The following is a 27,259-nucleotide window of genomic DNA, read 5'->3' as shown; positions in this document are numbered from 1 at the left end:
ATGGAAAATATATCTTCCATAAATATCGGATCGATGCAGACCCCAATATTCATCACTGACACTGCCTCCACGTCTCAGAAAAATCCTTTGAACAGCGGAAGCCCCTGTACACCTCCTCTTCTGAATAAACAAATCCCCGCTTTGGTGTATAGCTCCCAGAGTAGATATCCTGTGGCAATTACCAGATCATTGCAGGAGGCCCCTACTTCAATGGAGGTTGAAGTGTCATCTCCCTCACACTTCCCCTGTTATAAGTTTGTTTTTCTCTTCCACAGCTAATCCCACATGTTCAATCTGAGGGTGATATCTCCCCTCTCCGGAGATATCTTCTGGATTTTAATTTTTTTCTATGACCATAACCGTCCCCCGTCCCCCCCCCCCCTTTTGTCAGATTTTTGCCTTTCATAATTCCCAGTCCAGTTTTTTTTTGTTTGAGGATTATTCTGCTTCATTTCATCTGTGTCAGTTTGACAGGCAACTGGGAACTAAGGAACCATACTGTTCATTTTTCTAGAGTAAACTACAATACATTATACTGAAAACTACAATATTTCTCCATTTTAAAGCAAAGGCATTTGTCCTGACACCACTTTTATATATCATCACATTTTTTTATATTTAATCACCTTTTTTTAACACATTACTCATCATTGAAATTGCAACATTAAGAAGGAAAAGTCGCGGAATTATGGAAATCAAGGAATCGATAGAAAAGCAAATGATGAAAAAATTGAAACTACATGTTCAAAACACTTCACGTTATTCAATATTGACTATGAGCCCCTTGTGCAGAAATTTGTGCAGTTACATGCCTTGCCATGTTATTAATGGCTGTCTGAAGCAATTTCTGCCATGCTGAATGCACTTTATAAATGTAAATCATCAGGATCCGCTGCTGGCAGCTCCCTTTACATTTTCCATCCAATGATGTGCTCTATAGGAGACAAGTCTGGAGACACTGCAGGCCATGGTAGCACGTTTAGACCATGCAAGCTGCTCACATTAAAACGAGGAACATATACCCTGGCATAATCATACAGCTGCTGCTGCTCTCTTACTTCCTTCAGATGTATGTGATTCATCCTTAAGACCGGAGAGTCAAGTCAGCGCTAATCGGTGGAAGGCATTGCGTGACATAATGTCATGCGATCCCCGGGTGAGCCAGTGCTGACACCACTAGTATGGTGCCGACACAGGAGGCGAGTATAAGTGTTATTATTTTACTGGGGAAAAACATAGGGATTGAGAAGGGGTTGTCAGAGTAGTACAATCCGCAATTAATTTAGTAGAACATACAATCTTTATTAACACATACATATATCTGTTGTTAAGACCTGTATATACCATTATAAAACCAGAAGTTGTAATGAAGCACAGGGGTAGTGTCAGACGCTGTCCACATCCTGGGTAACCCAGCTATACATTGAATTGATATACTTGTTGGTTTTGTCTTAGTGGTCTAGTTCTTTGTTAGGAATACTGGTTATATTTATTAGAGGATTAGAAGGATTGTGCAATAGTATTGATATTTGTTATGAAATATGTACAAACTATAAAGTTCTCCGTGTAGCAGGACACATTTAAAATCCTGATGTATTATGTATTACTAATATGAAAGTATATTATAAATGGTCTCCTCCATTTTCAGTATTGTACAGTGACGTATAGTTCTATTTTAATGACGTTTAAAAACCGACTTAAATAGAACAAGAACTGATGACGGAACTCTGTATATACTGACCCGGTGTCTATGGGCTACATCAGTTCTGCTGGAAAGAACCTCCTGTGTCAACTTTCTGAGCTACAACATGTCAAATCTGCTTACAGATTCAATATTATGACGTGATCCTTTTAAATATTAAATAAACACTTCTTCCATCAACGTTTTTATTCTCTTAATATATTGCAATCACCACATTATATAGCACTGTGTACTTACAATATTTAATTTTCCCTTTCTACCCAGTAAATTCTTAGCTTTTCTCTGATCTATGTGATCTATGTAGAAAGAGGAAGTCTCTTGTCCCTGCAGAAATCATTCCCATTTTCAACTCCTGACCCAGCTGTTCACTCCTCCCCCTTGCCAGAGAGTCTTGCAGTGACTAATGACTCATGCAAAGAAAATTGACCTTGTGTTTCTACATAGAGTTTAGAGGTATTCGGCGAGTCAGTTTATAGTCATATGAGGTCATAGACCTAATGGAAAAGATTTGATTTAGCTGGGTAGAAAGGCAAAATGAGAATTGTAAGGGCACAGTGCTATATAATATGATGATTGTAATATAAAAACTTTGATGGGAGGAGTGCTTCTTTTAAAAAAAAACATGCTGAAAGACAAATTAAATCTCAAAAGTTTTCAAAACAAACTATCACGATGAGACCGTATTGTCAGTGATTGTGGAGCTTATGTTTAAGATGAGGATTCCCTGTCCTGTAAGCTTGATGTTGCCCATGATCAGCACCTTGTAAGATGTCCGTCGCTTTCTTCAGTGTGTCTCACTCAGATACAGCAAACCATGAAAAAACAGATCTCACATGTGTCATCTGCAGTCATTGAGGACAGAAGCCTGGAGATCGGAGTCTCAAAACGCTGGATTGAACTTGCATTTTTTTTTATTTTTGTAAGATAGCATGTTCTGGTACTGACACTGACACTTTAGTGCCGCCTGCTGTATGCTGTCGGCACTTTAGGAAGCATATGTCAGTTGCTATTGCTGCTGTAACGTTTCAGCTAGATCCTTCAGACGTCACCATTTGTGTTGTGCATTTATATATGAGTATTTTTCTTTTTTCTTTTTTTTTCAGGCATCAGACGATGACGATGATGGAGACGCCATTGGTCCAGTTCCTGCCAAAGGGCCGGCCCAGTCCAGTGTTGCTGAAGATTTTGAACGCCGTGCCTGGAAAATGAAACAGAAGCTTACATCAAATGATGTGAGGTTTATTAGTTTCTACCACAGTCACCAATTGACTGTTATTTTAATTTTATTCTAGATTTGTCTTCGCTCATAATTCTGGGCAATTATTAATTAATTTATAGTGCCATCTATGAGATGCAGAGAGGATTAAATAAATACATAACATAATATGGACTAAAGCAAGACCGGAGCTTACTGAGTGACAGATTAATACAGAACAGTGAGTTTTGCCCCTCTGGGTTTAAATGGTACTTGTCATGAAAAAAGCACTATTAATCTGCAGATATGGGGTTAATCTACAGGTTAATAGTGTTCTGAAGTAGTGCAGCCGCCGCACTGAAAGCCCCGCTGCCAGGAGGAAATTAACTTTCTTCTTTCAGGCAGCCTCAGGCTTTCAGTCATAGATGCACTGCCGGCGCTGCTTCAGTCACTGCTCCGTACATAGTAAGCGGTGATAAGTCACCGATTTATCAATAGAGAAAGTGTATAAAATTACTATTATAATCACAGATCATACACCTAAATCACTGTTTATTAGTATCGATTAAAAAGCAAGAACAATTTACTGACATATCAAACCGTATCCAAAGAAATGATCAAACCAAAGCAATTACCGTATTTTTCGGACTTTAAGACGCACCTAGGTTTTAGAGGAGGAAAATAGAAAAAAAAATATAAGCAAAAAATGTGGTTATGATGCCCTGTTAATGGGAAGCGGGTCTGCTGCTGACACTGTTATAGGGGTAATATCCCCCATCCTGGTGTGCATGGCACCCCAATACCCCATCCTGGTGTGCATGGCACCCTAATACCCCATCCTGGTGTGCATAGCACCCCTTGATCCCCATCCTGGTGTGCATGGCACCCCTTGATCCCCATTATGGTATGCATGGCACCCCTCTTCCTGGTATGCATGGCACCCCTCTTCCTGGTATGCATGGCACCCCTCTTCCTGGTATGCATGGCACCCCTCTTCCTGGTATGCATGGCACCCTTCATCCCTCTTCCTGGTATGCATGGCACACCCTGATTCCCATCCTGGTATGCTTGGTACCCTCTGATCCCCATCACGCTGCACACACAAAAATAAACAATCATACTCCCCTCCTCTCTCCTCCAGCGCTGCATCCCTCTCTGCTGCCGTAACTGCCATGCGCCCTCACACTGTGAGATGCTGTGCCGCAATAGTCACTGCTCCCGCACCAGAACTGTGAGTGTGGGGAGCAGTGACAATTCACTCTCCTTAATAGCGCGCACACTGTACCCGCAACGTGGCTCCTGCTGTGGCCGGCAGTCTGTGTGCCCGCTATTAAAGACCATGAATATTCACTACTACCCATGGGAGTGGATTGTAGTGAAAAATTCTTGGTCTTTAATAGCGGGCACACAGACCGCAGAGCGGCAGCAGGAGCCGCGCTTCAGCTGCAGTGTGCACTCTTATTAAGTAAAATGAATATTCATTGCTCTCCACGCCCATAATCTGAAAAGTACGGTAAATGGTTCAAGACAAAGGGGCAGTCACCCTACAATCAACACTAAACTGGTCCCTACCTGTCAGTGGAGGTTTGACATAGTTAGCGGTGGCTGAAGCCACTCTCCGGCACAGAGTTGACAGGTGGCTTAGCACTAATGCAGTCAGTCAGTGATGGGGCATGGTTATAGCCACTATATATAGCTCAGTATATAGTGACTATATACTGAGCGGTGACTGAAGCCGTGCCGGCTGCACCTCTGTGGCTGAAAACCCAAGGATTAAAGTTTTATCATAAAACATATAAAAACATACCTAAAAAGCTAGATAATATGGAGAGCATACTCACACAGAAAAATAAGCTACCAACTACACGTTAAACCTCACACAAATGGTTACTATAAAAGGGCAGGGAGTGTAAATATTCCCTGAATATACATTGAATAGGTAGTAAGCATAGAAAGCTGTACAGTATGGTAAAACAGAAAGCAGGAGTTGCAGCACAATCCCAAAATATGTTTCGCCTATAGCTTCCTCATAGGGAATCAAACATTTCATTGGTATCTACTCTAAATTAGGTTTACTATAACCTATTATACCTGTACATATAAGAAAAATGAAGAACTAGCTGCATACATTATCAGTAGACAGAACCATGAACTATGCTTGTAATAAAATATTTCATTGTTCTCAAGAGACATATTACACTGACTGGCAGTGTAGACAGAACCGTCTTTCCCTCATATTCAACTTTTTTGTGAAAATATTTGATATGTTTTATTTACATTTTACTTTTACATGTAACATGTGTTAACTTAAATTTTATCTTGCATGCAAGGATGCGCCCAAGAACCCAACAAGAGAGTCTTGGATGACTGAACTTCCTCCAGAGTTGAGCAACTTTGGCTTGGGGCCAAGAACTTTCAAGCGAAGAACTAATGAACGATCTGGGGATAGGTCGGATTGGACAGATACTCCTGCTGACAAGGAGAGGAAGGCAAGAGTGAGTATATAAATGTTAGGCAAGTTGTAATTTCTGTGTATTTATTTTTTTATTCCTAGGTTTCAGGAGCTGAGTAGCCGCCACCACAAATATTCTACTGGTATTTAATGTTTTGGATTATTTTATATTGATGTGTACAGGGTTATATACTTACAAATCACCCTCGCCCCCACCATCCCCATAAAGAAAAGTAGTCTCAGAATGTTTTTTGTAAAAACAGAATGACTTGCAAGTGGGGTACTTTCATTTGAGATTATTGGATTGACTCCTAGTATGTGAACTATTGTGAAATGTTGACCCCCTAAAACAAAAAACCTTATACAATTGTATCTTTTTCTCGGCAATGGTTTCGTCCATGGAGATAGGCATTCACACTTTGTTTCCATTGCACATGCTTCATATGTCTCATCGGATGGCAGCAATAGTTATTCATGCTGGCTTTTCTCCAGTGGTAGAAAGTTGGCTCTCTGGTGCCACTTTTTGAAGGTAGCCACCCTGTAAGTCAATGTCCAACCTGTTACCAAGCCTTACCACATGCCGAGCCCATCTGCAGACATCTGTTTCAATCAGTTTTTTTTTTTAAGTTCAGTGTATTGTAGTGTTTTCTCATAAATAGGATAAGCGAATTAATTAACCAGAATTTTATTTACTGCATGAAGAAACTCAGTATTTTTATTTTTAATAGTCTTGTGCATTGGCTCCAATTGTCTGGTTTTCCTTGCTCTTTAAGCACCAGAATAGTCTAGTTTGCTGAACTGTTCTATCAAGACAAAAAAAGCAAAGGGTTGACCCTTAACAAGTCAATAGGACCTCTATTGCATCCTAATGGATCTATAATGCCTCCTGTAAAACAAAAGCTGTGATAATAGTGGGACCAGAGCGGGGTTAGTTTTAGGCTCCATTCACACAACTGTGTTCGATTTTTGCATCTGAAAAAAAAAAACTCATCCATGAAAAATGGGTAGCACATGGTGGCTTCCATTTTATCCCTACTTTTCCAATAGATATAACAGCTAAAACTGATCCACAAAAACAAACCAAAATATAAGATGAATGGAAGTTTTTTTCAGATTTGTACTTTAAATAAAATAGATGTATTAAAGGGGCTGTCGGTGATTTAACATGTTTTCCTGGACTATCCATCAGATACAGTCGGTTATCAGTATGAGATTGGTGGTGTTTTGCAGTATTATGCTCTATACATTGCATTCATGAACTATCAGACTTGATTGCTTACTATATGTTATTAATGAAACCAATTTAATTTCATTGTTTCTTGCTACTTTAACCATTTTAAGGGCAGATGCATTAACCAAACCCATGATATAAGGGTTAACATGTCTATTTAATCAGACAATGTGAACTGAGGTCTAAGATGGCAGACATACAAGAAACAGAGGCATGTTCACACTAGCAAAAAAGAAGCAAGACAAAAATATATCTCATACCCTACCATAATTATATATAAATGTAAAGCAAAATTGCATAATAAATATAGGGTACTTAGTGAACTATTTTTGATCAAAAAAAGTATACAAGCCGTCCCACCAGCGGCAAGGTGACCCTGGAGTTGGGACCCGGTCCTATTTGTCTACCCTTTTATATGCATTACTTCAACTTTGATATACAGTAAGGTTTTTAATATAGGCAGTATAGGTACCGTCCCAATTTAGGGTCACCTTGCCGCTGGTGGGACGGCTTGTATACTTTTTTTGATCAAAAATAGTTCACTAAGTACCCTATATTTATTATGCAATTTTGCTTTACATTTATATATAATTATGGTAGGGTATGAGATATATTTTTGTCTTGCTTCTTTTTTGCTAGTGTGAACATGCCTCTGTTTCTTGTATGTCTGCCATCTTAGACCTCAGTTCACATTGTCTGGTTTTTTGACTTGTTTGCATTCTGTGCAATTTAAGGGTGTGGCATGCCCTTTGTTGAGCTGATTGGTATATATGTAGCTTACCACGGGTCTGGGTGGTCTGGAGTTGGGACCCGGTCCTATTTGTCTACCCTTTTATATGCATTACTTCAACTTTGATATACAGTAAGGTTTTTAATATAGGCAGTATAGGTACCGTCCCAATTTAGGGTCACCTTGCCGCTGGTGGGACGGCTTGTATACTTTTTTTGATCAAAAATAGTTCACTAAGTACCCTATATTTATTATGCAATTTTGCTTTACATTTATATATAATTATGGTAGGGTATGAGATATATTTTTGTCTTGCTTCTTTTTTGCTAGTGTGAACATGCCTCTGTTTCTTGTATGTCTGCCATCTTAGACCTCAGTTCACATTGTCTGGTTTTTGACTTGTTTGCATTCTGTGCAATTTAAGGGTGTGGCATGCCCTTTGTTGAGCTGATTGGTATATATGTAGCTTACCACGGGCCAGGGTGGTCTGGAGTTGGGACCCGGTCCTATTTGTCTACCCTTTTATATGCATTACTTCAACTTTGATATACAGTAAGGTTTTTAATATAGGCAGTATAGGTACCGTCCCAATTTAGGGTCACCTTGCCCCTGGTGGGACGGCTTGTATACTTTTTTTGATCAAAAATAGTTCACTAAGTACCCTATATTTATTATGCAATTTTGCTTTACATTTATATATAATTATGGTAGGGTATGAGATATATTTTTGTCTTGCTTCTTTTTTGCTAGTGTGAACATGCCTCTGTTTCTTGTATGTCTGCCATCTTAGACCTCAGTTCACATTGTCTGGTTTTTTGACTTGTTTGCATTCTGTGCAATTTAAGGGTGTGGCATGCCCTTTGTTGAGCTGATTGGTATATATGTAGCTTACCACGGGCCTGGGTGGTCTGGAGTTGGGACCCGGTCCTATTTGTCTACCCTTTTATATGCATTACTTCAACTTTGATATACAGTAAGGTTTTTAATATAGGCAGTATAGGTACCGTCCCAATTTAGGGTCACCTTGCGGCTGGTGGGACGGCTTGTATACTTTTTTTGATCAAAAATAGTTCACTAAGTACCCTATATTTATTATGCAATTTTGCTTTACATTTATATATAATTATGGTAGGGTATGAGATATATTTTTGTCTTGCTTCTTTTTTGCTAGTGTGAACATGCCTCTGTTTCTTGTATGTCTGCCATCTTAGACCTCAGTTCACATTGTCTGGTTTTTTGACTTGTTTGCATTCTGTGCAATTTAAGGGTGTGGCATGCCCTTTGTTGAGCTGATTGGTATATATGTAGCTTACCACGGGCCTGGGTGGTCTGGAGTTGGGACCCGGTCCTATTTGTCTACCCTTTTATATGCATTACTTCAACTTTGATATACAGTAAGGTTTTTAATATAGGCAGTATAGGTACCGTCCCAATTTAGGGTCACCTTGCCGCTGGTGGGACGGCTTGTATACTTTTTTTGATCAAAAATAGTTCACTAAGTACCCTATATTTATTATGCAATTTTGCTTTACATTTATATATAATTATGGTAGGGTATGAGATATATTTTTGTCTTGCTTCTTTTTTGCTAGTGTGAACATGCCTCTGTTTCTTGTATGTCTGCCATCTTAGACCTCAGTTCACATTGTCTGGTTTTTTGACTTGTTTGCATTCTGTGCAATTTAAGGGTGTGGCATGCCCTTTGTTGAGCTGATTGGTATATATGTAGCTTACCACGGGCCTGGGTGGTCTGGAGTTGGGACCCGGTCCTATTTGTCTACCCTTTTATATGCATTACTTCAACTTTGATATACAGTAAGGTTTTTAATATAGGCAGTATAGGTACCGTCCCAATTTAGGGTCACCTTGCCGCTGGTGGGACGGCTTGTATACTTTTTTTGATCAAAAATAGTTCACTAAGTACCCTATATTTATTATGCAATTTTGCTTTACATTTATATATAATTATGGTAGGGTATGAGATATATTTTTGTCTTATGTCTATTTAATGTAGTAAAGTTCCTTTAAGGGCTGTGTGCCGCGTACAGTGAGCACCACATTATCTTCTAGTCTCTGACGGATCTAAAATTACATCAATGCTCTGCTGCTTTTCATCACTCCAAAGTCAAGGAAGCTGAATTTGATTTCAAAGTTTTTGATCTAGATGTAATTGAATGTACGGAGAAAAATAATTGAAGTTCTGTATGGAAATGAAAGTTGATAAAGCAGCCAAGTGATGAGTTTTCATTAATCCCCCACACTTGAACTGGGGCTTATCATCTCAAGTAAGAGGTGTCCGTGTAACTTCTTCTCGTTAAGGAAAGTTTGCTAACCATATGTACATGCCAATCATGTATAATTATATGTGGCGTCAGTACTGGGGACTTGTTCTGTGTTACTAATATGTTCTAAGCTTTTACCCAAACCCTTAGTTCCTCCAGATACCCAATTCTCTAGGATTACTTTAACCCAACTCTAAAGTTTATATTATTACACACATACTTGCAAGACCCTACTGAAACTTTTTTGCATGTGCGTCTAACCCCACCTGGCATAGCTTTATGTAATAATTGTGATAAATTGGGTTAAACTTGAAAAAAAAAAAAAAAAATGTTTTTTTTTAATTTTGCAATAAATTTGGATGTAAGTCGTCTCCTTTACAATGTCACCTTTTTAACCATAAATCTTTACATTTGTGTTTTTTTTAAGGAGAAACAAGAAGGCAAGGTTTCCAGCAGTAAAGTGGAAGAAATTCCACAGGTTTCCGAAAGAGATAAAAGATTGGCAGAGCAAGTGTCCACGTATAATGTAAGTTGCTGAAATGGTACGCAGCATTCCTGAAAACTTGATGAACAAAACTACTGTAGGCGATTTATGCAAAATGTGTATGTTGTCCCTATGCCCTGATAGGACAATTAGATTGAGATCGTCTTCATGATACAGTACGTGAAGTTATTGTGCTCTGGAACACAGTTATGTGGGAATTCTGCAGAACCTGCAGGCAGCAAAAGTAGCCCTGTGGCCACTGGCTCGAAATAGTCTGGTTTTCATTACTGGCGGGAATTATTGCTCAGAGATGATTGCTGCGAGCCCTCGAGCCTTCTCTGACCTTACCTCTCCAGAGAGAGAACTGTTGGAGATATCCGTGGCAACTTGTAGTGTGAAAAGAAGTACTAATGGACAGATGTCTGCATGGCCTGTACAGGTTAAAGAGGTTGTCCAGGCTTGGAGGAAAAAAATCTGCACGGACTTTGTGACTTCAGACTGTTGAATCGTGACATCGTGCAGTCAATTCCCCCATATTACCGAGCGGTCATGTGTCTGGCTTCTCCCAATATTCACTTGTATGGAGAGAAGCTGAGTGAGTCTAGGCGATACGTGATTGCTGGTATGCAAATGGCATACATGCAGTTATGTGACCATCTGCTCACACCATCAATACCGGGGAATCGTGATCGCGTGCGCGCCACATGCTGTCACCATTCAGCGTTTTACAGACAAATAATGTGACGGCAGACTTTTGTCCCAACCCAAGGCAACCCCTTTAAAGACATTTGGTACCGGTATATCCATGCCTTTGTGTTAAATTGCAAACCTAAACACTGACATCCCTGTGTAGACCCCATAAAGTTTTGCTTTGCCTCTTGTTATGTGAATAGTTTACAGAACACAGCAGTATATAAAGCATACAAAAATATATATTGGCATTATCCATATTAATGCTAACTACCACGAATAAAGACCAGTCGTCCTACACTTAACAATGGGGGCAGCTGAAAAGCCAGAAAAAACTATCAAAGAAGTCCATAGATAGTGAAAAAATGGAAAACTTTATTATTAAAACACATACAGGCAGATGGGGAGATATGGGGGACAAACACGCACACAAAGGAGTATCCATATATAATAACTACCGTATATTCCGGCGTATAAGACGACCTGGTGTATAAGACGACCCCCCTACTTTCCTGTTAAAATATAGAGTTTAGGATATATTCACCGTATAAGACTACCCCTTTTCCAACGCATACCAAACACCGGTAAAAATTTAAAAAAAACAGATTTGAATTTAACATGGTCCTTTTTTAATTTAAATTCTTATGACATGCAGGTATATAGCAGGAAAACTGTCACTCATAAACATATTAAAATAGGGGGGACCCCACGTCATTTTTTTGGGGGGTCCCCCATTCTAATAGCTAGTAAAGGCTAGGTATTCAGCTGGGGGCTGATATTAGTAGCCTGGGAAGCTCCGTGGGTATTACCCCCTTCCCAGGCTTCAAACATCTGCCCCAGCCGTCTGCTTAACCTCCGCTAGAGACTATAATGATGGTGGATCCCACGCCAATTTTCTTTTTAAAAAATCCTTTATTTTAACACTAAATGACAATTGAGGGGTTAATAAAGATGCAGTCCCTAAATTATTATTAATTTTGTAATTAATTTTTCCCAAAAATGTTGACGTGGGCTTCGCCCTATTTTTGTGTCCAGCCAGGTACAGCAGGCAGGAACAGGCTGCCCCCAACCCCCAGCTGCCTATTTGTACCTGGCCGGACACAACAATATAGGGAAGCCCTTTTTTTTTTAATTATTTCATGAAATAATTTAAAAAAAAAAGACGTGGGGCTTCGCCCTATTTTTGTGTCCAGCCAGGTACAACTAGGCAGCTGGGGGCTGGAATCTGCAGCGCAGGGAGGCCCAAGCTTTCTGGCCCCCCCCGCTGCAAATTGCAGTCCGCAGCCACCCCGGAAAATGGCGCGTTCATAGAAGCGCCATCTTCTGGCGCTGTACCCAACTCATCCAGGGCCCTGGTGCGGTGGCTCACTGGGTAATAAAGGGGTTAAGGCCAGCTTGGCATTATCAGCTGGCCCTAAGCCCGAAATTCATGGGGTCACGCCAATATTAGACATGACCGCCATGAATTTCTAGTAAAGTAATTAAAAAAAACACAAACACCCAGAATAAAGTCCTTTAATTGAAATAAAGACACAATTTTTTAATGTTCTAAATTAAACCATACTTACCATCACGCCCATTCCAGCTGAAGCCAACGATCTCCTGCAATAAAAGTAAAATAATAAAGCAACCTCATCCTTACCTCTCCATGGTTCCCAGGACCGGTCCAGCTCTGCTACATTCACATGACAGGCTGCACCGCAGCAGAACGCTGCCGTTCAGCTTGCCATGCGGCAGACACTGAGAAGCGCAGGCATGCTTGTGCTCCTCAGTGTCTGACTGTGACGGCATAAAGATGAGCCGAGATCATGTCCAATGAACTCGGCTCACCTCATGCACGTCACTGACAGCGTGGGAAAATTCTCCTGCTCCCCGCATGCGCAGTAGAAGTTTCCCACGCTGTCAGTGACGGACGTCCAGGAGGTGAGCTGAGTTCATTGTCGGCTCATCTGGATGCCGTCACAGCGAGACACTGAGGAGCGCAAGCATGCCTGCGCTTCTCAGTGTCTGCGGGATGACAGGCTGGATGGCAGCGTTCTGCTGCGGTCCAGCCTGTCATCTCGATGTAGCAGAGCTGAAGCTGTCCTGGGAACCATGGAGAGGTAAGGATGATGTTGGTTTATTATTTTACTTTTATTACAGGAGATCGTTGGCTTCAGCTGGAATGGGCGTGATGGTAAGTATGGTTTAATTTAGAACAATAAAGAATTGTGTGTTTATTTCAATTAAAGGACTTTATTCTGGGTGTTTGTGTTTTTTTTAACTTTTACTATGGGGTTAGTAATGGGGGTGTCTTATAGACGCCTCTCCATTACTAACCTGGGCTTGATGTCAGCTGGCATTATAAGCTGACATCAACCCCAACCCTATTACCCCACTGCCACCGCACCAGGGCAGCGTGGAAGAGCGAGGCTAAGTGCCAGAATTGGCGCATCCTATGGATGCGCCATTTCTGGGGCGGCTGACGGCTGGTGTTTCTAGCCTGGGAGGGGGCCAATATTCATGGCTCCCTTCCTGGGCTATTAATATCAGCCCCCAGCTGTCTGCCTAGCCTTTGCTAGCTATTAAATTAGGGGGGACCCCACGTCATTTTTTTTGGGGGTCCCCCATTTTAATAGCTAGTAAAGGCTATGTATTCAGCTGGGGGCTGATATTAGTAGCCTGGGAAGCTCCGTGGGTATTACCCCCTTCCCAGGCTTCAAACATCTGCCCCAGCCGTCTGCTTAACCTCCGCTAGAAACTAAAATTAAGGGGAACCCCACGCCAATTTTTTTTTAAATAAATCCGTTATTTTAACACTAGATGACAAGTACAGTAAGCAACACTGTCACTGTACTTCATATATATGTGACTGACATGTTTCTATCTATCTAATCTATGTGTGATGCTCTATTCTGTCTGTTATAAATTGTCGGGTACAGATGCTGAATTGCCGGCCGGCTTTTTTAAAGAGACGGTGCATGAAAACACTATTATTTGTTTTAATAAATCCTTTACACTAAATGACAAGTACAGTAAGCAACACTGTCACTGTACTTCATATATATGTGACTGACATGTTTCTATCTATCTAATCTATGTGTGAAGCTCTATTCTTTCTATTCTAAATTGTCGGGTGCCGGCTTATGCCGCTGCTGAATTGCCGGCTTTTCATATATTGTCACAGAAGCGATGCGAACTTCCCTGCTCCGGACACAGCGCAGCGCTTCTGTGACAAGTGAAAGCTGTCGGCACAGAAGCCCTGCGCTGTGTCCGGAGCTGGGAATACGCAGCGATGTGTCAGTTTCAGCACAGAAGCGCTGACTGTCTGGACCTACCGCCGCCGTATTTTAACTCCCTCCACCTTATATTAACTCCCACATGGCAGGGATACGGCCACGGCAGCTTATTAACACCCCCAGAGTATCCCCGCATGTCAATTTCTGAAAGTTCAAAAGCATTACCGGCGTATAAGACGACCCCAGACTAGACAGAAGATTTTTCAGTCTTCAAAAGTCGTCTTATACGCCGGAATATACGGTATATCAAATCTCCAATGTCAGACAGAATATATAATGGATACCAGGATTCTAGGTGTCTCACTTGGCCTTGTGGAAATAGATACATTATACCGATTATATCAGAATCCGCAAGGTATACATATGAATCTCATGTGAAATACCTGGGGCGAGTGCCAGCCACTACAAGGACTTCAACTAGTGAGCGTTAAACCCTAGTGAGACCTAGGGTGCGGTTCAACATCGTGATTCACAGAGGAATACCCATACCGTTAAAGATTTATATAAATAGCATAGGGGATACCATATTGATTGCTGGGCCGAACCGCTGGGATGGAATTTTGGAATTCTGGACCAAGCTCTGCGGAGCTCCAGCTTGAATGGAGTGAAGATGCTAATGCTGGACCTCCACTCCATCCATTGTCTGAGACTGCTGGAAATAGCCAGCTTTCTCTAGTGGTCTCATAGACAATGAATGGAGCGGTGGTCCAGCATGAGCATCCACTTTCTGGGATCGCTTGGGGTTTCAGCTCTTGCACTCCACCATTGATCAAGTCATCCCCTATCCTATAGATGGTGTATAACTCACTATCTTAAGGGGAAGTGGCGCTCCTGTCTGACACTCGCAGAGAGCAGTGTATGTGGGTACAGGTAAGAAGCAAACTAAAGTATTTTCCCATGATCTTCAATTAAATGACTTTAAAATTCCAAGAAAGTTACAGCAAGTAGATGTTGGGCGCAATATCCGTAGAAGAACATTCAGCAATAAATTCTATATTAAAGAAAGTTAAAATTTCATATTCATTTTTCTCCTTCAGGATTCAAAAAGATCAGAGTCTCTCATAGATCTTCATCGCAAAAAACTTAAAAGGAAAGCAGACACAGATAAGGATAAACCTAAGGAAAGAAGAGCGTTTGACAGAGAGCAAGATTTACAGGTTAATCGCTTTGATGATGCTCAGAAGAAAGCTCTTCTGCGCAAATCCAAAGAGTTGAATACTAAATTCTCCCATGGAAACAGCAGTATGTTCTTGTGAAGACGAAAAGCCATAGAAACACATCTTGTCTGTAACATCTACTAAACCTTTCCCAAATGACTACACATCGGATGTCTGCCATCATTATGACCAACTCCAATATGACTTTGGCCAGCGCTGATTGCTTATGCTGTACATAATATAGTGGCTTCCCTCCCTACATAATATAGTGGCTTCCCTCGCATCGGTCATGGACATGAATCTGTTATCAGTGTGTTCCACAAAGTTTCCCATTTGTTGTAATTTCTACCTGCAAACTAAAGTAATATTGAGCTAAACAGCCCTCTTGGGACTTGCACATTTTTTACAATATGGGGCGACAGGTGCCCTTATGCTTCCTTATTGCAGCAGAGTACCGGGAAAAGAAAAACACTCATCTCTTCCATTCTGCTTTGACATAAATCCATGGCCAGTATCCGTCCTGCGTGCTAGACGTTTGCTTCACAGACCCCAGAATGAGCCATGTTGGTGACCTAGGGGTCCGCCACAGGACCAGTGCTGCGCTCTCATCTTCTTATATAACATTTCACAGACTTGCAGTTACGAGTGGGTAACAGGCCAGCGGTCTAGGACTTGATTACCGGCCACTAGTTTTGTTTTTCTTTTTTATGTTGCTAGTTGGCACCAATAAGTCAAGAAATGCTATTTTACTGGTTATTTGCCAGCATTGCTGTGTAGTGCGTGTGTACTGTAATGATGTTCTTTCTAAGTTGATGTTTTATCATATTTTGGTGTTTGATATCTGACTTCTACAAGCAATATCAATATAACTTAAAGGGGTTTTCCCATCTCCAAATTCCTATCCCAATATGTAGTAGGTGTAATAATAATAATATTAGCAAATATCTTCAATTAGAAATGTAGTATAGTATTTTTTCTGATTCGCTATGTCTCTTTCTCATGTGCAGGCATTGCAGGACCTTAGGTATCCATGGTTACGACCACTAGCAACTAGCTAATTAACTGTGACTTTATCAGTGGACGTAACCATGGATACCTAAGGTCCTGCAATGCCTGCACATGAGGAAAGAGACCTAGTGAATCAGAAAAAATATACTACATTTCTAATTGGAGATATTTGCTAATATTACTATTATTACACCTACTACATATTGGGATAGGATCTTGGAGATGGGAATACCCTTTAAATGTATAAATACAAGATACCGGATAGAGATGAGCGAATCAGGCAAAATTTGAATTCGGCGGTTCACACGGATTTTCCTGGGAACTTTGATTTGCAGAGAAGTTATTCTCCTCAAATATAATGTCTCTTATTATGTTATTGGGTCTCTCCATACCTAAAAGCATAATAAATGCAAGATGTAAAAAATAAAAAAACTCATTACACTCGCCTCTCCGACCCCTCGGCTCCTTGCCATCACCCGTCCATTCCTAATCACATCTTCTGATTGCCGCAAGTGCCGGCATTCCTGAGCCGATCACGCTGGGCAAGGATTTCCTGTTTTGAAGAGGCCCAGGAGTGTTCTGCATAAGCAGAACTGTGTCGGGCCTCATCAAAGCCGGAAGTCTTGGTCTAGCAAGAGAGGTCCTAGAATATCTGCACGTGGCGATGGCAATCAGAAGATGGGATATGCAGCAGAAATGAAGGTGAGTGGTAAACGGAGTATAAGGATTTCTTTTTTTAACCTTTTGATAGACATTTACGGTGCAGAAAAATGGTGTCCACCAGCCGCCGTTTCGCTGAATCCGCACAAAAGCGAATCCCCAAAAATGTACGTTTTGGCAAAAGCAGATTTTTGTAATATTTGAGTAGAATTCAATTTCTCTCTAATATATTGTTCGCTCATCTCTAATACCGGAGCATTTACTTACATAATTTGGTAATAAAAGAAATTTAAGAGAATTATGTTTGCGGTTCGTACGTTGTAGACATTTGAAAAATTTAGAACTTTACTCATTTTACCAATGGATGCATCTGTTAACTGTCAGGTGAAAATCTGTTTAATCTTGTAGATAGTCAGAACCTATTGATTTACAGTTGATGACACGATGTGGTAATTACAAGCATATTTCATTTATAAAAGCACTAATCTAATTCCTTATAAAATGTTTCTCATCGGACACATTGAAGTAAAGAAAACCTACTCTCCCTCCCCCTGCCCTCTTTTTTTAGGAGTCTAAAAAAAGAATGTAAAATTTTAAAATGATATACATTTCACCCTTATTTCCTGTACAGAAATAACATTTTTAAAAAATAAATATTTGGTATCATTTTGTCTGTAAAAGTACAATTTACAAGTATATAAAATATGTAAACAGTACGGTACATATATCCCCAAAAAAATTTAAAGGCCAGAATTGCAGTTTTTCCCCCGGAAAAAATGTAATAAAAAGCAATTAAAACGTCATATTTACCCAAAAATGATACAAATAAAAATTACAGCTCAGTGCACTAAAGGTAATAGCAAAAATATTTTGTAAATTCATATAACTCCCCAATGGCTAGAGTTAGGACTAATAGTCACATTTTCCCTTAATTCTCTCTTGGCAAAGGCACACTTAAGGAGTACCTTCTTTCCCCTTTAATGATTGCTGTCAAGCTACTAGTGATTCAAATCCACTCCTTTCAGACTAATCCAAGTCTCAAATGTAAATTGTTCTCTCCTGGGCAATTTCCCACCCCCCCCGATCCCCAAGCCAAGTGTATATATATATATATATATATATATATATATACATATACATACACTGCTTAAAAAAATAAGGGGAACACTCAAATAACACATCCTAGATCTGATTGAATGAAATATTCTCATTGAATTCTTAGTTCTGTACAAAGTTGAATGTGCTGACAACAAAATCACACAAAAATCATCAATGGAAATCAAATTTATTAACCAATGGAGGCCTGACTTTGGAGTCACCCCCAAAATTAAAGTGGAAAAACACACAACAGACTGATCCAACTTTGATGTAATGCCCTTAAAACAAGTCAAAATGAGGCTCAGTATTGTGTGTGGCCTCCACGTGTCTGTATGAGCTCCCTACAATGCCTGGGCATGCTCCGGATGAGGTTGCGGATGGTCTCCTGTGGGATCTCCTCCCAGACCTGGACTAAAGCATCCGCCAACTCCTGGACAGTCTGTGGTGCAATGTGACGTTGGTGGATGGAGCGAGACATGATGTCCCAGATGTGCTCAATCGAATTCAGGTCTGGGGAACGGGCGGGCCAGTCGAAAGCTTCAATGCCTTCATCTTGCAGAAACTGCTGACACACTCCAGCCACATGAGGTCTGGCATTGTCCTGCATTAGGAGGAACCCAGGGCCAACCGCTCCAGCATATGGTCTCACAGGGGGTCTGAGGATCTCATCTCGGTACCTAATGGCAGTCAGGCTACCTCTGGTGAGCACAGGGAGGGCTGTGCGGCCCTCCAAAGAAATGCCACCCCACACCATTACTGACCCACTGCCACGCCGGTCATGCTGAAGGATGTTGCAGGCAGCAGATCGCTCTCCACGGCGTCTCCAGACTCTGTCACGTCTGTCACATGTGCTCAGTGTGAACCTGCTTTCATCTGTGAAGAGCACAGGGCACCAGTGGCGACTTTGCCAATCCTGGTGTTCTGTGGCATTTCTTTTTAAGGACATTACATCAAAGTTGGATCAGCCTGTAGTGTGTTTTTCCACTTTAATTTTGGAGGTGACTCCAAATCCAGGTCTCCATTGGTTAATAAATTTGATTTCCATTAATGATTTTTGTGTGATTTTGTTGTCAGCACATTCAACTTTGTACAGAACAAAGTATTCAATGAGAATATTTCATTCATTCAGATCTAGGATATTTTATTTGAGTGTTCCCTTTATTTTTTTGAGCAGTGTATTTTTCGTTGGACGAGTTGTTGTTTCGACGATAGTGACATCAAGCTTCAATACCATGTAGATGTATACCAAATGTGGGATTCCCTAGCAAAATCCAAGTAAGAAGTTGGCTTCAGCATCCAATAATGATCAACTTGCTTAATTATGGCATCAAAAATACAGAAACAATGTTTCGACCTTTGCTATAGATCTGGGTCTTTGTCCAGCTAATACAGGAGTGCACAGCCCTCCTGTGTAAAAACCCCTGCAATCAACCAAAACTTCTGTGCATATCCACCAATAAATACAATTCTTATAGAAAACATGTAATAAAACAAAACATAAATAGTATTGCCAAAATATTATATATATATATATATATATATATATATATATATATATATATATATATATATATATATATATATATATATATATATATTAATTACACATTATTACACACTGGGGAAAATAAGTATTTTATACACTGACAATTTTGTAAGTTTACCCACCTACAAAGAATGGAGAGGTCTGTAATTTTTATCGTAGGTACATTTCATCTGTGATAGACAGAATCTTAAAAAAATATAAAAAATCCAGAAAATCACACTGTATGATTTTTACATAATTAATTTGCATTTTATTGCATGAAATAAGTATTTGATACAATAGAAAAACAGAACTTAATATTTAGTACAGAAACCTTTGTTTGAAATTACAGCGGTCAGACATTTCCTGTAGTTCTTGACCAAGTTTGCACACACTGCAGCAGGGATTTTGGCCCAATATCTTCTCCAGATCTTTCAGGGTCCAGGGCTGTTGCTGGGCAACATTGAGTTTCGGCTCCTTCCAAAGATTTTCTATTGGGTTCAGGTCTGAAAACTGGCTAGGCCATTCTAGGACCTTGAAATGCTTCTTACGGAGCCACTCCTTAGTTGCCCTGGCTGTGTGTTTCGGGTCATTGTCATGCTGGAAGAACCAGCCAAGACACATCTTCAAAGCTGTTACTGAGGTTGTTGGCCAAAATCTTGCGATACATGACCCCATCCATCCTCGCTTCAATACATACTGCAGTCCTCCTGTCCCCTTTGCAGAAAAGCACCCCCAAAGTATGATGTTTTCCCTCCATGCTTCACGATTGGCACGGTGTTCTTGGGGTTGTACTCATCCTTCTTCTTCCTCAGCGAGTGGAGTTGATACCAAAAAGTTCTATTTTGGTCTCATCTGACCACATGACCTTCTCCCATGCCTCCTCTGGATCATCCAGATGGTCATTGGAGATCTTCAAATGGGCCTGGACTTGCGCTCATGTGAGCAGGGGGACCTTGTGTGCCCTGCAGGATTTTAATCCATGGCGGCGTAGTGTGTTACTAACGGTAATGTTTGAGACTGTGGTCCCAGCTCTCTTCAGGTCATTGGCAAGGTCTTCCCATGTAGTTCTGGGTTGTATCCTGATATGTTTCAGAATCCGCTTTACCCCACGAGACAAGATTGTGCATGAAGCCCCGGACCGAGGAAGATTGATAGTCATATTGTGTTTCTTCCATTTTCTAATAATTGTGCCAACAGTTGTTGCCTTCTCACCAAGCTGCTTGCCTATTGTTCTGTAGTCCATCACAGTTTTGTGCAGGTGTACAATTTTGTCCCTGGTGTCCTTAGACAGCTCTTTGGTCTTGGCCATGATGGAGAAGTTGGAGTGCAAAGTTGGAGGGCTTCTTAAAGAAACACTAACAGGTCTGTGAGAGACAGAATTATTGCTGTTTGTTAGGTGATCAAATACTTATTTAATGCAATTTAATTATTTAAAAATCGTACAATGTGATTTTCTGTTTTGTTTTTTTTGTTTGTTTGTTTTTTAATTCTGCCTCTCACAGTTGAAGTGTACCTACAATAAAAATGACAGTCCTCTCCATTCTTTGTAGGCTGGAAAATTTTGCACAATTGGCAGTGTATCAAATACTTATTTTCCCGTGTGTGTGTGTGTGTGTGTGTGTGTGTGTGTGTGTATGTGCTTCTCACAAAATTAGAATATCATCAAAAAGTTAATTTATTTCAGTTCTTTAATAGAAAAAGTGAAACTCATATATTCGATAGAGTGATCTATTTCAAGTGTTTATTCCTGTTAATGTTGATTATGGCTTACAGCCAAAGAAAACACAAAAGTTATCTCAGTAAATTAGAATACTTTATAACAGCTTTAAAAATTATTTTAAAATCTGAAATGTTGGCGTACTGATGTATGTTCAGTAAATGCACTCAATACTTGGTCGGGGCTCCTTTTCCATCAATTACTCCATCAATGCGGCTTGGCATGGAGGCGATCAGCCTGTGGCAGTGCTGAGGTGTTATGGAAGCCCAGGTTGCTTTGATAGCAGCCTTCAGCTCATCTGCATTGTTGGGTCTGGTGTCTCTCATCTTCCTCTTGACAATACCCCATAGATTCTCTATGGGGTTTAGGTCAGGCGAGTTTGCTGGCCACTCAAGCACAGTGATACTCTTGTTTTTAAACCAGGTATTGGTACTTTTGGCAGTGTGGACAGGTTCCAATTCCTGCTGGAGAATGACATTTCCATCTCCAAAAAGCTTGTCGGCAGAGGGAAGCATGAAGTGCTCTAAAATTTCCTGGTAGACGGCTGCGTTGAGTTTGGTCTTGATAAAACACAGTGGACCTACACCAGCAGATGACATGGCTCCCCAAACCATCACTGATTGCGCAAACTTCACACTAGACCTCAAGCAGCTTGGATTGTGGCCTCTCCACTCTTCCTCCAGACTGTGGGACCTTGATTTCCAAATGAAATGCAAAATTTACTTTAATTTGAAAACAACACCTTGGACCACTGAGCATCAGTCCAGGTCTTTTTCTCCTTGGCCCAGGTAAGACGCTTCTGGCGTTGTCTATTGGTGATGAGCGGCTTGACATAAGGAAAGCGACACTTGTAGCCCATGTCCTGGATACGTCTGTGTGTGGTGGCTCTTGAAGCAATGACTCCAGCAGCAGTCCACTCCTTGTGAATCTCCCCCCAAATTTTTGAATGGCGTTTTCTTAACAATCCTTTCAAGGCTGCGGTTATCCCTGTTGCCTGTGCACCTTTTTCTACCACACTTTTTCCTTCCACTCAACTTTCCATTAATATGCTTGGATACAGCACTAAGTGAACAGTCATCTTCTTTAGCAATGACCTTTTGTGGCTTACTCTCCTTGTGGAGTGTGTCAATGTCTGCCTTCTGGACATCTGTCAGCAGTCTTCCCCATGATTGTGGAGCCTACTGAAACAGACTAAGGGACCTTTTTAAACGCTTTGACCTTTTGCAGGTGTTTTTTGTTAATTATTCTAATTTACTGAGATAATGACTTTTGTGTTTTCATTGGCTGTAAGCCATAATCATCAACATTAACAGAAATAAACACTTGAAATGGATCACTCTGTTTGTAATGACTCTATATAATGAGTTTCACTTTTTGTATTGAAGAACTGAAATTAACTTTTTGATGATATTTTAATTTAGTGAGAAGCACTTCTATGTTTATATGTTCAAGCCCAAGTGTAAGCTTTATATGAACAATTTTGAAAAAAAATACATTTATGAGCTGACTCCGCCATGTAGACTGTTTATAAACACACGTACTGGGCATGCTCGGGAAAAGTATCCCTGGTTCATTAAGACCGCAATGCTAGGTTTTATAGCACTGAGGCACTCCAGCATACTATAAAGGTTGACATTGATCAGTATAAACTGGCTCCTCACGCTTGACTATCTGTAGCGCCAATCCGTGTATGCCTCCCCATTTAGAAACAATATGTGGTTGTGCCGTTGTCATGGAGCCTCCTCATGTAGACGGGAAAAAGGAAATGTCCCTGCTACTAGAGCCAGAGAGCAGCGATTGTGGGGATTATAGTATAATATATTACAACAATAATCAGATCAGTTTTTTGATGTCGCTAGTAAGAGTAGTAGATGAACATTTGGCCTCATTCCCTCTGACATTGGTTGGAAGGGTCAACCTTTTGAAAATAAAATTGCTTCTTAAATTTTTACATATTTTCCATAAGTCCCCTTTATATTTCCCCAAGAGTTTCTTCACCACTCCTCGCAGGGAACTCAGACTACTGTGGGTGGGCCCAGAATAAAATTGGAAACTCTCTGCTTACCTAAAGATGGGGGTGAATTTGCGCTTCCCTGTTTTTTATTATTTTTTTGACGAGCAATTGGCATATTCACATTGGTGGCTAGTTGCCTCTGATTACAACCCAGCCGCATGATTGGATATAGAGAGGTAGGTTCTGAATAAATATTACAGGGTTTCTTGCTTAGAGGCCCAACTCCCAGTCTAATATTCCTGGACCAATGTTAGTTGCGTTGGGTGTGGTATGCTCTGGTATACTGGAGAACACACAAAATTTATTCTCTACCTGATATTATAGAAGGGGATATGCTCCGCACATTCCAGCAGTTACTGCTGGCGTATAACCTTTCTGACCATTAACTGATCAGATAGTATCAATTGCAGTATGCAGTTACAGCACAGTTTGGTGGACTATCGCTATATCTTAATTCCACCATTTTAGAGGGCTGTGCTCAGGTCACGGGCCTAACTAAGCCACTATTTAGCTTTTGTAATCCTCCAACTAGAAATTTTTCCCCGATGAAAAAATATTGCAGCGATGGAGTGAGGATATACCTGAGTCAGAAGAAGATGACTGCAGTTGTATCCTTGATAGTCCCTGGCAACCTGTTTCTCACTGCTTTGGCGAAACTGATATAAGTTAAGTTGTAGAAAAATCTGGGATCTGCGTTAAGTCCAAGATGTCTAATGGGTGATGAAACAATCCATATGTCCTGGCAGTGTGGAATAATTCAAAACTATTGACAGGATGTTCTGAAATTTTTTTGGAGACCCATGTAGGTGCTCCAAGACTCATACATCCTAAGGTCTGCCTGTTGGGATTGGTGGATGAGCAACCTTGTAAGGGCTCACTGAATAAAATACCTCTATTATATATGAAAAAAGTTATATTATTAAATTGTAAACATTCGAAAAGAATTTCAACAGAAGACTTCATGCACTATAAATTCATGCTCAGAATTTTAACTCTGCTCCCCATCTAGGCAAATAAGTCTACTTCACTACCCACATCACTATCCGACAATCCAAAACGACTCTTAGCAAATTTCCACTCCCTCCTGAGCCTTAAAGTACAAGGCCCCCATCACCAACCTCTGCACTGACTATCTAACCACTTATTTCAAAGAAAGAATCATCCATATCCGTCAGGACGTTTTCCCCCAGAGCCTGGTTCACCTCCCCCCGCTCCCTAAGTTCTCTTTCCACCTTTGAATCTGTCACAGAAGAAGAAGTTACCAGGCTCATCGCTTCTCACCCTACAACCGGCACCAATGTCCCTATTCCCTCACATCTCCTTCAATCCCTCTCCCAGCTACACTTCCCACCTAACTAACATGTTTAACCTCTCTCTTTCTTCTAGTATTGTTCCCTCATTCATGACCCCTTTACTAAAAAACTATCCCTCCACCAGAACTGCACTGCTAATTACAGACTGGTTTCTAATCTCCCCTTCATCTCTAAACTCCTGCAAGGCTGGGTCCACTGTTGTCTAATCCCACTATCTTTCAGATAACTATCTTCTTGACTCTTTCAAATACTTTCTTTACACTATACTGAAACTGCCTTTGCTAAAGTCTCTAACAATCTACTAACCGCTAAATGTAAAGGTCACTACTTTCTTCTGATTCTCCTGGATCTCTCTGCAGCATTTGACACTGAGGATCACCAGCTCCACCTCACTATGCTCCCTCTCTTGGCCTCAAACAAACTGTTCTCTCTTGATTCCTCTCTCACCACTCCATCGCTGTATCATTTGCTCGATCATCTTCCCCTCCTCATTCCCTTACTATCAGTGTTCCTCAAGGCTCAGTCCAACGCCCCCTCCTCTTATTCCTATACACCGCCACTATTAGACAAACCACCAGCAGGTTTGGTTTTCAGTACCATCTCTAGGTTGATGACACCCAATTATACACATCATCTCCTGACATTACGCTCACCATAATATAAAATACCAGGGATTGTCTGTCTTCTGTCTCTAACATAATGTCCTCCTTGTATCTGAAACTGAAACTCTCCAAAACTGAAGTTCTCATGTCTCCTCCCTCTTCTAACCTACCTATACCCAATATTGCAATTTTCTTGAGTCGTTTAACTATAACTCACCAAGTTGAACGCTCGCTGTCTTGGAGTCATATTTGACGCACAACTTTGCATTATTCCCTATATCCAGTCTTGCTCATGTTACCTGCATCTTAAAAACATCTCCAGAATCCAATTTTTTAAACTCAAAAACTCTTACAGTCACTCTTATTCATTCTCATCTGGACTACTGCAACTCTTTACTGATTGGTCTCCCTCTTACCAAACTTTCCCCTTTCCAATCTGTGCTAAACATGGCAGCCAGGGTTGTATTTCTCTTCCACTACAGAGTACAATACAAACTTACCTCGTTCACCCACAATTCTCTCCACCGTTTTGCACCACCATACATCAACTCCCTCATCTCTGTCTATCACCCTACCCATGCTCTTTATTCTGCAATTGATCTAAGACTAACATCCTCAATAATCCGAACCTCTCACTTGTCTCCAAAACTCTTGTGCTGCGCAGTTTTCTTGACTGCACTACCCCGGTTGATCTGATTAATACCTAGCCCCCACATTGCTAAGAGTGCTTGAAAAAGATCTCTTTAGCCAGGGCTATCACCTTACTTCACTAATCTAACTCTTCCTGTTTCCTCTTTCTAAATTTCTAACCTCAGACTGTGGCTCTTCCTACTCATCTGTCTTCACATCCTCCATGTACCCAATAGCACTTGGCTACTGCACTTAGATACTGGCTGAAGACCGGCTCATGGAGCGTTATTTGAAATGCCCCATTTATTATAATAGCTGGACATTACATGACAAGCACGTTCTACCTATCGTGTCCCCCTACTTCCTTATAGATTGTAAGCTTGCGGGCCGGGCCCTCACTCCTCCTGTCACTGTTGAACTATGTGTTACTATGTAATGTGTTTATTTTCTGTACATGTCCCTGCTCAATCCTAAAGTGCTGCGGAGTATGACAGTGCTTTAGAAATAAAAGTTTTATTATTACTATGTTACTATTAGACCTTCAAAAGCTGCGTGGATATGGGAAGTGAATAGTGCACTTATCTTGTATAAGCTTGTATACATAGCAGAGGGGTGCTCAGATAAATGTAGTAAGTATTGAGACAATGGATAGATGACCCTACCACAAGCTCAGGTGCAGATGACTCTGAATACATATTATTGATGCCGGAGCTCTCCTCAGTTATATTCACACTTTTGAACACCATATGGTCACACTAAACTAATTGTACAGTCACCTCTTTCAGATTTTTTTCTTTCATTATTTATATTTTGTTGGCCTCGCTTGGGGTAATTTAACACGAGACTGTTGTAAGTACATAGTATTAGCCTGAGGTTTCTTATCAGAATAACGTAGTTGTGGTTTTGAGTAATTTTATGCCTTTATTGTAGTGATCTTTATATACCATGTACAACCCTTTCCTCTGATATGTACAAGCTGTTTTACCTTTTCTTGTAACCAGTTGTACTTTTTATTATTCTTGTAAGACTCTTTGAATAAAACGTTCTTTAAAAAGAAAAAGAACACTTACCCTTGTCATGTAGATGTGACTTCTTTTCCCCTTTTTAAATGTCAGGTAAGCAGTTTGGAAATATCGCTGCCCATGTGCTGCTAAGAGATAAACACTTGTTGGCGCTCACAGCAATGAAGCAGATGGGTCGTACTGTAGTGTAAAGTGGCCTTTTATCTCCAAAATGAAGATTGGCAGCATATAATTTCCATGTGAATTAAAGTTGTCTGACACATTTTGCACGCGGATTGTCAGGTACTAATTATTAAGGATTCTGTATCTGTCTCTTATGGCGATTAAGAAAATGTTTGCAATGAATAATGATTCTTTTAATTATAGCGTATTGCTATAATAACACCACTGTCTCCGATGAGAAACTATTAACACTATCTACTCCTTATTTCATTATTTATTTATTTTTTATGTTTACCTGCTAAAA

General features: G+C 40.5%; 1 protein-coding gene and 1 long non-coding RNA gene across 2 annotated transcripts in view; both read left to right on the top strand.

Moving 5' to 3' along the window:
- Nucleotides 1–17,535, top strand: part of GPALPP1 (GPALPP motifs containing 1) — a 32,921-nt gene extending 15,386 nt beyond the window's left edge. Inside the window, exons 5-8 of the mRNA XM_073663868.1 lie at nucleotides 2,806–2,934; nucleotides 5,228–5,392; nucleotides 10,020–10,118; nucleotides 15,082–17,535. Coding sequence (XP_073519969.1) covers nucleotides 2,806–2,934; nucleotides 5,228–5,392; nucleotides 10,020–10,118; nucleotides 15,082–15,300 — 612 coding nt within the window. The 3' untranslated portion in view covers nucleotides 15,301–17,535. The remainder of the gene's footprint in view (nucleotides 1–2,805; nucleotides 2,935–5,227; nucleotides 5,393–10,019; nucleotides 10,119–15,081) is intronic.
- Nucleotides 17,536–19,075: 1,540 nt separating this feature from the next.
- On the top strand, nucleotides 19,076–26,840 carry LOC141203870 (uncharacterized). The gene is made up of 2 exons (XR_012274894.1): nucleotides 19,076–20,857; nucleotides 20,998–26,840. It is a non-coding gene; the product is annotated as an uncharacterized lncRNA (long non-coding RNA).
- The last annotated feature ends 419 nt before the right edge of the window (nucleotides 26,841–27,259 follow it).

This window comes from Phyllobates terribilis, unplaced genomic scaffold (genome assembly GCF_046119375.1).
Source record: "Phyllobates terribilis strain yellow unplaced genomic scaffold, ASM4611937v1 Scaffold_2__4_contigs__length_985480577, whole genome shotgun sequence".
NCBI classification, from domain to species: Eukaryota; Metazoa; Chordata; class Amphibia; order Anura; family Dendrobatidae; genus Phyllobates; species Phyllobates terribilis.
The sequence above is the reverse complement of the archived record's forward strand: the minus strand, read 5'-3'. Positions and strand labels throughout refer to the sequence as shown.